The sequence below is a fragment of the Frieseomelitta varia genome, unplaced genomic scaffold (genome assembly GCF_011392965.1).
Source record: "Frieseomelitta varia isolate USP_RPSP 00005682 unplaced genomic scaffold, Fvar_1.2 scaffold_212, whole genome shotgun sequence".
In the NCBI taxonomy this organism is placed as follows: domain Eukaryota; kingdom Metazoa; phylum Arthropoda; class Insecta; order Hymenoptera; family Apidae; genus Frieseomelitta; species Frieseomelitta varia.
The window spans coordinates 145,485-157,790 of record NW_025109884.1 but is presented as its reverse complement, the minus strand read 5'-3'; the positions used below and the strand labels follow the sequence as shown (position 1 = coordinate 157,790).

General features: G+C 37.1%; 1 protein-coding gene and 1 long non-coding RNA gene across 2 annotated transcripts; one reads left to right on the top strand and one right to left on the bottom strand.

Moving 5' to 3' along the window:
- The first annotated feature begins 5,067 nt into the window (after nt 1-5,067).
- Nucleotides 5,068-6,148, top strand: LOC122527199. Its single transcript, XR_006306308.1, has 3 exons — nt 5,068-5,153; nt 5,226-5,402; nt 5,876-6,148. It is a non-coding gene; the product is annotated as an uncharacterized LOC122527199 (long non-coding RNA).
- A 2,517-nt stretch (nt 6,149-8,665) lies between these two features.
- Nucleotides 8,666-11,733, bottom strand: LOC122527195 (ubiquitin-conjugating enzyme E2 J2-like). The gene is made up of 4 exons (XM_043651169.1): nt 11,086-11,733; nt 10,760-10,994; nt 10,558-10,686; nt 8,666-10,489 (listed from the first exon to the last, which is right to left on the bottom strand). The coding sequence occupies exons 1-4, from the start codon at nt 11,199-11,201 to the stop codon at nt 10,277-10,279; spliced, it is 693 nt and encodes a 230-aa protein (XP_043507104.1). The 5' UTR covers nt 11,202-11,733; the 3' UTR covers nt 8,666-10,276.
- Between the last annotated feature and the right edge of the window lie 573 nt (nt 11,734-12,306).

Below are 12,306 nucleotides of genomic sequence, written 5' to 3'. Positions count from 1 at the left end.
TTCAACGGTCGATTATTGCCGAGATTCCCGAAATGGATTTTCTCCTATCACTTTTGCATCTTCTTCTGTTAGAAAAATTTTCAAAATCACGTGAACTGAATAGCAGTACTTAAAATTTAATTGGCACGGTGACTACCGCCAATGAATAGCATATTCATAGTGAATATTTCTATATTAATATAGAAATGATTTTTTACATCAATCATTATAGAATTGATTTTTATACAAATGATTTTTAAATAACGTAATTGGTGTATTACGTCAAACGCAAATTTTATATTCTATATTTTATATCAATAGAAATTATCTTCTCCAATCATGTTCCGTTACACTTGTGTACTTACGTATATTTTCATCGGAACAATACAACAGACACGAAACAAGGGGGGAGTTCCCTGAACTCTCGTCTCCGATTTTCCTTTCTCAGATCCACGACAGACAGTAGCGTCATTGCTACAATTTTACGAGTTTTTTTTTTACGAGCCGCGATGATCGCGGCAGGCCTTAACGTCTCGGACGTTGTGGAAACAAGCTCTAACTGCTGCCCGACGGGTAGATGAAGCTTAAACAAAACAACCGACAGAGAAGCATTAACGAGCATTTTGGCGCCGATAAGTCGGTCAGGATCTCCCATACGTTCCATCGCGCCTCTTTTCTCCCCCATCATTTTCATCGTTTCCTCCTTTTCTCCGTTCCCTCGAGGAACAGAGAACGTGAATTTTTTTCGTGAGAACGGTATGCATACGCGTGGCGTATAGAATGGGAATGTTTCTTGATTCCTTTTCATCGTTGAAACACCCGTCCCGGCCGGGCGTATCAGTTATTTTAAACCGAGAGGGCAAGAAGGAAAAGTTTTGGGCCCCGCGGTTTGAGACTCGGTTAACGAAGACACGCCACGTTAAATCCGCCAGCGTCTTTATTGCCGCACTGAATCTTGGTGAAAAAAAGCCCGGCCTCCAAACGAGGTGCCATCCAGTCTCTCTCCTCCTTGAGAAGCTGTCAGAGTGCTCTTCTCTTCTATCTTTTCTGCCTCCTCGTTGAACGACACACGCACAGTTTTGGAAGATATTTCATTTGAAAAAGGGAACTCTTTCCTCGTTGCTCATAGTTATCTATGTGTTTCTAGATCTTCGTTAAAAATTTGAATTGCTGTCTTTAACAGGTAAAGTGATATGAAGTGAAGACGCTGAGAAACTTTGAATTTTTTTTATTGAAGAATGTAGTTTATTTTAAATTTTTATGAAGAATTTTTAAGTGAAAAATTTGATGTGATGTAGTAGTGATGAAGTATTTAACAGCTGCAATGGAAGATTATAATGCTGTATTTTTTTCGTTGTAGGTGGGAAATTTCAGGAATAAACATTTATCATAACATATTTCACTTGGCTCCAGAAGTTAAGCATAAATCCATTCCTTCCAAATATATCCTCTCTTCTCGATCCAGCCACTGTTCTCCATTTAATTATTTATTATAACAACGAGGTAAGTCATTTTGCCACGATATTGCCTCTTCTGAGAACCATATCTGAAAAATGACGAATTATTAAACTGAAATTTTTAGCAACAAGTGTGACAGGTGTTCCTTTCATTGGCCCAACACTGAATGTTATGAACTATGTGTATTTACTCGTCCAAATATCAAGTAATTAAATATACAAAGCTATCTGCTAATTGAAATTGTTGGAAGATCTGTTGTTTAAATTAAGTGCAGTAACGTGATACATTCAGGTATCTTCCGGCAGTTTCAGACAATGTGCATCATGTCAATACAGTTTCATGTCATTGGTAATTGTCAGACTTTTATTAATTGTCATATTTTTCTCGTTATTTAATTTTCAAGATCTGAAGATGTATATATAAGTAATTTTAGTCTAAGCACTTATTTCATATTGGTACACGTGAAGCAACTTTGAGTAGGTATTTGCAAAATCGCTATTTTTTTAAGGGACTTTAGCTACAAATAACAGCGCCTTACCAGATGTACTTTTTTTTTTTAACTTATTTACAATTTTTGAAATTTCGCATTACAATAATTACAGCGTGCACTTTTATTTCTTATGGATTTACCTAATGAGAAAAGTAGAAATTCGTTTTACTTATTAAGAGCTATCACAAATATACTACTTTTGGATATTTTATATATTATTTTTGGATTTTCGCATAAATGCAAAGAATAATCCGCAATATAATGATAACAGAATTCAACATCTTTCTAAATATTTTCCATTTTTATATAAAATTCCTAGTGATATGTTGTGCCTTGTGTTATGTTAGACTTTATTTGTAAATATAAGCTTTCAAGAGCATTTCGAGTGCCTTGAGCATACAGCTAAAGCAACCAAAAATCTTGTATAATATTGTACATAGTCTTAGAACTTATTGTTAGTTTTATATTCTCTAATAGACAACATTACGTTATCAAGTGATATTCGTGTATACTTTTGCATAAGTTCATAAGTGGGCCGGAAATCGCAATAATTTATTCCCTTAATGAAACAATTCATTTGTCAATTAATCCTGTAAATATCTTAAATATTAGTAAATTTCTATTCCGTGCATATAGCAGAAATTACAAACAAAAATTCTGACTGAAGATTTTTAATCTAAGTCGCTTAATTTTTCTTAAATTTTCTTTCTCGAAATTTAAAATTTTCTTTTAAATTGTTCCGAAACTTTTACTTATATCAATTGCTTGTTTTAATTAGACAGACCACGAAAGTATTTTTGTAAAATTCTACGACTCCGATTCTACGCTTGGATCTTCATTAAAACAAGTGCATTTTTTTTTTGAAATGCAGCGTGCGCTCGCGCCTCTTTCTAATGTACAGTATTTTTTTATTGACACAACACAAGAATTGCAATAAAACCCACGACTGGATTGGATGAAAATCTCTCTCGTTCAGTACCTGGAATTTTCCTTTTCCTGCTCTTTCCATTTGTCGAAGATAATAGGTAATTTTAAAGAAAAATTTTCAAACGCTCAATTTCATTGAATGTTAAAAACAATTGTCGAACAGAATGTTGGAATTTCAAACGTTAGAGATTCTATAAAATTTTACTCTAATTTAAATTTAAATCAAATTAATATTTGAAATTGTATATTTTTGCAAAAGGAAGAAGATTTGAAATTCCAATCAACAGAGATTCCAAACTTTTCAACTTTCCAATTTGCAAATTCAAACTAAACTTCTCACTTTTGAATTCAAGTGAACATTTCAAATCTCTAAATTCCAATTCTCTCCTCCTCCCCCCATATTCTGTATTCCTCACCGACTTCGCCCTCTCTTAATTCCAGAATCCACGGACGGAAATATTTCCAGAAATACCACTCCAGATATCCTAAAGCGTTCCGTCTCTGTGCGAAACGCGGAGTTTCCAACAACGCCGGAAGTTCCATCGAGGAAGACGCACGGAACGTCTAGGATCGTGTCGCGTAACGCTCGGCTGACGTCACGGAATACTCGTAACGAGCCGAGGCCGCGAATACGTGTGGATATTCCCAGATCGTAAATTCAAAGAAGTCGTCGCCGCGCGAAAGACGAAGAGGGACAAGCCGAAGCGGCTGCGCGAGGAGGTGACGGCGGAGAGCCGATAAATAATTTACCAAATGCCAGCCGATGGCAGGCTTAATGGATTAGACGAGCCAGTGCAAATATTATTGCAAGGAAACGGCAGCTAGAGACGCCCAGTTTGTCCGATTGGCCAAAAACGATGTCAACCCGACGGTCTTTTGGCCAATCAACATACACCGGATGTCCCTTTCGACTTTTTCCACAACTTCTTCTCTCCGCTAGTTCCTCCGGAACACGTTGTTCCATTACACTCATTTCAGTTCTTAGCTTCGTGCGCTGAATTCTTTTTGTCCCAAATCCAGCGACATTCTCTCGGTTTCAAGTATATTTTGCATGTAACCCAGGCAAAACAAGTGATAGGTTCGTTACTTCTTGATAATTTCTATTCCAGCGAGTTCAAAAGAGAAAGAAAGCGACGATATTGTTCTATCGTCGGTTCGGTCTCTCGTTATGGTCCGCGAACCAGTTGCCAGCGAAAGGGGTTAATTCCTTGTATCTGCTTGACTTTCGTTTGTATCCGTTTCGATCGACAGAACGTTTCAGATGAATTTCTCACTTGACAGGGATAAATGATCATACCTAATCAGTCTGTTAAACCTTTGACAATAATTTGCTGTTTGGACAGTCGCAAGTTACAGACTTCCCTTTTCACGGACGTCGTAATTAGTGGCTGTCAATTTTGTCGCTGTTAAAGCGAGAATTCGTTAACAGTAACGGTGTGACGATGTTGATTCGACGAGAGAGACCTTGAAACTGGCGAAGATACAGAGTTATGAGTTACGGGGTGTAAAAAGAGGAACAGGCCGGTGTGTCTCCTCGCGGTTCTCTTTTTAGAAAGCAGCCGTCAGTGAATTGGTAGCGTACTCGTGATCGTAAAGCAGCCGACCGGTAGCTGGAAGACCTGCTGTCACATTCTCTTCCATGGTGATCCCAGAAATCTGAGAAACCACCTAACCTAAACATAGCGACCCACCACGCTTCACCGGTTTATTTACGAACGCGAGAACTCGATGGATATCCTGCCATCGGCCCTGTTCCTCCACTGCACTATACGTTTTTTTTTCCTCTTCTTTTTACTCGCGCTTTCTTCTCTTTATCTGTCTCGCAGGTGAAAGACTTTTTTAATTCGACGATGTTATTTTGGGAAGAAGGAAACTGTGAAATTGTTAGCAATCGCTAAGTTTCAAAGTAATGCTCATTTAATAACAGAGTTTAATGATCCTAAATAATCTGCAATTTCAGTTTCAATTTCTAACAATTGCGCAAGTTTCTCCATTCTCGAGTTGAAAAGTTAACCAAATAAAATAAAAGTTCAGTCAAGTAAGTAGATTATTTTTCTGATCTTCCCATCTCCTTATTTAACTCCGTAACGTCTCTTGATTCCAAGTGATTCCACATATTCGCAATTTTAATTCCCAGGGATCCTGCAACACCAATGTTTCAATGCCTGATGTCAAGCAGCGTTTTTCACCTTGTCGAGAGAACCCGCAGAAAATAAAAAACGAAGATCATCGTGGAAGTTACTGATAAGGGGACGAGTAGGGAGATAGAGGCCTCGCAGGGGTTAGACACGGTGGAAAGGTTAAACATCTGTTCTCTGTCTTTTCCTACTAAATCACCGCAATTTCTGTCACTCCTTTCGTTTTCCCCCAGGATGATGAATCGTTCGTCGTTAGTGCCAACCGCGACCACCGTCTCTCCCACCCTCTCCACTCGCACACCACCTACGTACGTATGCCTAGATGGGAACGATCCAACGACACGGTGTTCCGTTTTACACAATCAGTAAACCGTTCTGCGACGAACCCACGCCACTCCAACGGGACGTAGGTAAATACATCCGACGAAGGAACCACAACCCTGCTGGTTATGCTACCGCGCAACGTCGATGAAAATAGAAACCGGCGAAATTTCTCTTCTTTCCATTCTCCAGCTTTTCAACAACATCCGTCGTTTACCCAAATCGAATGGAACTATGAGTGGAAAATTTGCTTCGTCCACTAGATTTCTTTTTTTCTTTTTCAGTGTTCGAGAATTTTTGAAAAATTCAAGAGTGCACAAGTGTACCTACGAATGTACTATTTTTATATTTCTGATAAATGCACCAGCTATCAACGAAGCAAACTATGAAACTCGTATAAAGGGAGGAATTGTAAAAATACGCATACAAAAAGAAATCATTTAGATTTCTCAAAAACCTACGTGTTAGTTGTCTGGTAGTTTCAGTGTTGATAGAGTTATTTAATTCCATAATTGTACGTCCATTCTGGTAATTCAGAAGTGAAACTGAAGTGGTGTTTCAGGGAACGGTGGCAGTCGAAGACTCTGGAGGCGGGCTAAATTTTAATAAAGAGCGCGTTCTCTAAGCGGGGACATCGGCGCACCATAATTCGGCAGCCGATTCAGTCGGTCTCCTCTGTGTGACCGGCTCGAGCAACACGGATACCAGTGGCAGCTAATTAAGCCGCGTAATGAGCTCGTCCCCGCCAGTTAATTATTTTCGAAATGGTTTTTTCGACTGGCGAGGAAATGGATACCAGGAACGGTTTCCCTCCGACTGTTCACAAGCTCCTCCTGTACCGATCCATAACAAAATGACGCTTCGAAGGTATCGAATATGCATTTAGCCGATGTTGTTCCGCGTAAGATAATTTGAAAATTCTATTACCAAAATATATACGTTTGTCTCCTTATTAGTTGGAATATATTTTGATGTAGATACATCTTCTTCTCTACGGAGATTTATTTACGAACAAATTGATAAATACATGGACAATTATCTTCTCGGTGTACTTTCAATTTGTTTCAGATACTTTAATCGTAAATGTCGTCGTGAAAAAGAAAAAGTGTAAATTTAGCGATTGAATCCAAAGGACGAGAAGTCGAAGTGGGAGACACGCTGCACGGACATGTGCGTCTTATTTTCGCAGGATCTCAGGCGTGACCAAAGTGTCCTGGCGCCTGGTTCGATGATTTACTTTCGGAAGGCGGTCTCCAGTCGAAAAGAGGCTGGGAAGGAGAAGAAGAGCCTATGGATGACTTCCTTATTATTTCGTGGTCGAATAAATTGCTGTTTGCTTCTTTTGCGGCGTGTTTTCGTAGATTAAGGTGGATCGACCGTGGAACTGGTGCACAGGAAGCTCTTTCGAAGCAGCTGGAACATGGGGTACAGCCAAATTTCCACAAAGATTTCTCCCGAATTAAAATCGTAGAAAACAAAAAGAAGAGAATTGTCAGAAAATTCAAGTAATATCTATTATTTACATCGTAGATGTAAAATTAATAAAAGATTGAAAATTATTTATATTAGATTAAAGATCAAAGATTTGCTTGGATTAAAACTTTGATTAAAATTTGAGCCGAATTTAAGCCCGCCAAACTTATTAAAGCGCTTTATTTACTATCCTAGTCGATGTACAATCTACGTTCGGATCCCGACTACACGGTTCCAGTGGCAGAGACAACTAAACACAGAGTCAGCTACGAAAGTTCAAGACGGCTTCACAGGATGCATCCTTCCTCCCGAGCGCACTCAAACAAGGGAGCATTGAAAGAAAATTGTAACTGTTTACCGGCCCGGTAAACCGCGGCTGCTCTCGTTTCCTTTCTTCCTTCCCGATCGGCAAACCGTTGAACGATTCTTTAAACAATCCTCGAAACTGCCACATACACGTTATAGATATTATCCGATCGGGGTTTTTAATCGAAACAGCGTCAATCAGGTGCATATGACAGTTTCCTTTAAAGAGTAACATTCGAAAATACCGATTTCATGGCGCGAAGATTATTATTTATAATGGAAAATCATGTGTCTATAAATTGTGCATCTATTGCATAGCTTGCTTGACGAGTATTATAATGATATTAATCGCGTAACTTTGGGACGAATTTATTCGCTATTGAAAGAATTTTTAGCGTAATAGAAGAGTAGATATAGGACTAGAATAGGATTAGATTAGGTGGGTCTCCATACGCAGCAACCTCCACGAGGTGAAACCTGGTAATCATTCTTATTTGATGTACAATTGCTAATTGAGAATCACTATTGATTTAAAATTTTGGATCGTTCGATTAAAAACTGTTGGTCAGAGATTGTAATTAATAGCCGTGGTGCAATTATGAATTGTACAGCAAACAGTATGAGCTGATTGGCTGCGGTCGCGATCTTGTCTCTGTGTAATTAAAGGATTTATTAACTTCCCGTTGATTCCTGAAATTATGATTATTTTTCGCGATATATGACGAAACGTTTCTTTTTGAATCAAATAATTTTATTTCTCAAAGTAATTTCCAACGATCTTTTACTGTGATAAATTCTATTCTAATTAATTATTTTATAACGAGTGATTGTTGTAAAGTTGTAGAATTCTATATTTTAAAATATCATCGCATGGTACACATGAAAATGTGAACTACGAAAAATAGAGACTTCAAAGTCGTATCATGGCGACATCTGTAAACGTCGATCTTAACCTAGAAGTATAATTTTACTTGTTACAAAAAAATTTTTTAAATAAAATTTTCGCTCGTTTATGAATGAATAGAACTTATCTGTACGAGTAAATGCGTATGAATTTTGCGCGGGAAGAAATAAAATGAACGGTTAACGTGATGGCAAATGAAAATACAGATATAGTATAAAACCGTATGATCCTTTCTTTTTATCAATAATTAAACGAAATTGACATGTTTTGGAAGAGAGAACGATTGTTTCTTTGCAGAAACAACGCAATAATTAGAAAAATATCCGTGCGAACGTAGGAGCCTCTTTTTTTATGCCGCGCTTCAAGATGGCGCAGGGACACTAGCGAAAGGCGCGGGAAAAGTTCGATTTTCAAATTTCGTTCGCGTTTCAATCCCCCACTTAATTTTCATTTTTATTCTTAATAAATTATTTTGCACACGTCATACCACTTAATGATAAAATTGTTGCTAAAAGAGCGGAAGTACTCGAACTCTTAAAGTTTAATAATTCTATACATACTCGAATATTTAAAAAATTCAAGTTATTCCTTTTTGTCTGTTTTTCTATTCCTTTTCTTTTTTTACAAATACGTCGAATAGCAAGGAGGCAAAAAATAGACGTTGTTTGTGTAGAAAAATTATTACATTGTTTTTAATTCATAAATAAAACCGACGTGATAGTTCCTTAACATAAATATCGTTCCACGGATTATGTGTCAGTTCTGTTTCCATTAGTACAGTTTTATACATGTTATCAATTGATACAGTATAATCGCGACGTGTTAATCTGAGAGTTACAATTCGTTTCTTTTCTGCTTCTTTTTTCTTTCTTTCTTTTTTTTTTTTTCTTTTAACGCGACGAGTGACAAAAAAAAAGAACACTACGTTCAACAAAGCGATAACAACCGATTCGAACGAAACTTCGGAGCAAGCTGAGAACACGCAACATGTACATACTGTTGAAAACTGAAAAGAAGGCAAAAGAACAAGGCAAATAGTTCCCTCGTACCATTCATCGACACACTGTGCTATTAGATTGTTTGTTACGCGACATTTTCAGTCAATAGTCAATCCTTATATTTATATTTAAGATTTCATTGAAACAATCAATCAGATTCGCACTTCTTTTCAGTTCCCAGCAATTCACAAAGGTCCGACAAATTTCGAGCAGATTTCCCTAAGATTATCTCTCGAACCAGTTAAACAAGAAATACTGACACTGATCTGTTAAATTTCTTTTTTTTTTCTCAAAGTTTGTTATTCACTGATATTACACACGTCTTACTAGATTACTACACGTATTTACAAGACACGTTTTGTCAACACAAGCTATTCTCTACTAAGCTTAGTTCGATTCAGTTAGAAATTTTGACTTAGTTTCTCATTGGCACATCGCAGAGGCAAACTTCTATTTTTTTTCTTTTTTCTTTTTTTCACACATTCGGGAAGTTTCTTTTTTTTTCTTTATCGTGTGAAAAGTCCAGTGTAGATGTACGAAGGAAATCAGGAATAGAAGATTTGTAGCAAAATTTGAATCTTCACCGATTTGCTGATAGCATTGGGAAGCCCCCACGATTTTGTTTCGTTACTTTACTTCTCGCATTCTCTTTCTCTCTCTCTCTCTCTCTCTCTCTCTCTCTCTCTCTCTCTCCCCCCCCCCTTTTCATCTCCGTCGTGTACATAATTCTTCAAATATTTATAGTTCTACGCTTTGAAAATTCGCATAAAACAAAACTTGACCGATGTAGCTGATGGTGTTAATCTGAAATTCGAGTCAATTCGAGTCAATTAACAACGTTACAATTTGTTTCTCATCCTTTCTTTCTTTTTTTTCTTTTTTTACAATTGAATAAAAAACTTATTAGTATTTCGTCTGATGATAAACGCTCATAGGTGGAACACGTCAAGGAATCGTTACCGATAGGTTGTTCTGCGATTATCACGTTTAAAATTTGCGAATATAGTACAACTCGTATTTTACAAGTAATTCTGATATAAAAATCTAATAAACTCCCGGTGTGGTGTATCATCAGTGTACTCGGAAACCAAGAGGTTGAATAGTATTCCATAGTAGCAGAATCCACGAGTTTTGTTCGATGAAACAGTCCCGATTTTTAATACCTTTCTACACGCATCGTTATCACAACATTTTTCCAGCATTTTCTTTCTTTATTTGAACAACGAATGCTGCGTGTGCATTCATTTTTTTTTTCTTTTTTTTTTCTTTTTCATTCACTCTTCTATTCCGTCGCTACACTCCACAATACGTATTTTACTGTGTAAGCGAATGCTGCGAATCCTATAATGACAATGAAATTGGTGAGTACACTATACAACGGACCTTGATCCCTTTGTAGCTGGTCACGTAACAGCGACGAAACTTCCGAATTTGTAGTCTGACGCCTTGCTTGTTTCTCCAGCTCTTTCCTGTGTTCCAATTCTGCCTTTATCGTCTGGAAACATAAATTCGTTTGTTAATCTGACTGGGCCAACAAATGTTACCTATCTTCAACATTGATACCTCGACAGTTTCTGGAAAAAGTTCACAGAACATTTTATCTTTCAGGTTGTACTCCAAGCTCTGTGCAGCAAATTGTTTCTTCTCGTAATCGGATGTGTTGATGCTACCCATGGTAGGGCTATTTTCAATCTATCGCAAGCGTAATATATTAGTACCACAACATTGGAATTCCATCTGATTCTGTTAGTTATTGATTACACACCATAAAACTAAGTAATCCTGTTAGAATCGTAGACACGCTCCACGCTGGATTCCATGTATCAGGGTGGAAGTCAGAAATGGACAAGCACAATCTTGTGTTGACTTTAAATCTGCCATTTGGAGTAGTCATGTAAATGCTAGGAGGTTGGAATGGAAATTCTATTGGAAATATAAGCTTCCCATGATAAAATCCACCCTCGTATGGAGTTTTCTCTGGACCCTTTACAACATAGTGCCTGAAACACATCGTAGAATGTTTATAAGCTTCTGCGTGTATAACAAATTTGCTCTTGAATGTACAAGAACGTTTAAACGAAAAATATATACCATTCTAATATATTCGAAGGTACTGGCTCTGCGACGACGTAAGGTATGGGATCCTTTTTAAGACGCAAGTAGTCCTGTTTCAGTCTCGCTGTTGCACTATTCGTTATCCTGTTCATTTTGCGAGACGAATGTCTTGTAAATTCCTCTGAATTTATACCGATTGATCGCTCGCTCTTAACCTTTCTACCCGTTTTGAAACGCACGTTCCCTTACACAACAAAGGGAGACCTCTCCTCGTTAACTACGAAATCTTTCGTTGAAGCTACTTAACAAGGAACTCACAGAGATAGCATGGTTTACGTTCACAATCAGAAGGCGTAGACTTTACGAAAATTTTCAAAACGTGTTATATCGATTCAATATCACGTTCAAAGTGTTACTTTGCGTGGTAAGCGAGAAGAACTTGGAAGAGATAGGTTACGTTTCCCTCGGAACTTAGCAACGTAAATGCAGATGTACACGTAGCATAACGTACTAGTGAGATCGTGAATTATTTCGTGGCGAAGACACGTTTGCTGTTTTTGCTCACAAAGTGTTCACGAAATTTGACAGCAACTCTTTCATGACAGAAAACATATGACTATGAAATACACTGAATTATTTCATTTTGCCATCAGTGCTGCCAAGTTCTGTTACAACATGCATAATAATTATTGGCCGATCGACTGATAAATCATTCTTTCATTTCGCAGTTTGATTTTTCTAATTCGTTCGTATCTTTTCTTTTTTTCATTTTGTTAAACGATCTCAATCGACGCTCCCAAGGTTTTGATAATAATTATTCATTCGATAGAATCTTATATAAAATAGTGTATTACAATTAAATACGCAAGTTGCGTTCTACACGAAGAAAACTGCAATTGTAAGATCGCAAAATTATACTTGTACGAAATTAAAAGTAATAACATTTGAAATATTAGTGGAAATTTGAACGTTCGAAACAGTAATAATTATAGAAAATAATCCAAAAGCTTCCGAATTTGTAATTATTTCTTAAAGAAAATTTATTATTACAAGTGATTCGAAAAATCGATTCGATTTCTGAAAGAATTATGATGAATTTTTACAGGCAATTAAGAAATACAAACTCATTAATATCTTCTCGCAAAATTGTAATTTTAGAAGATATACTTTTCAAAAGTACAGAACACTTGCATACTGATGAAGTACCGAAGTTGCAAATTGAATCGTATAATGATTAGCATTTGTTCATAGCGCGTT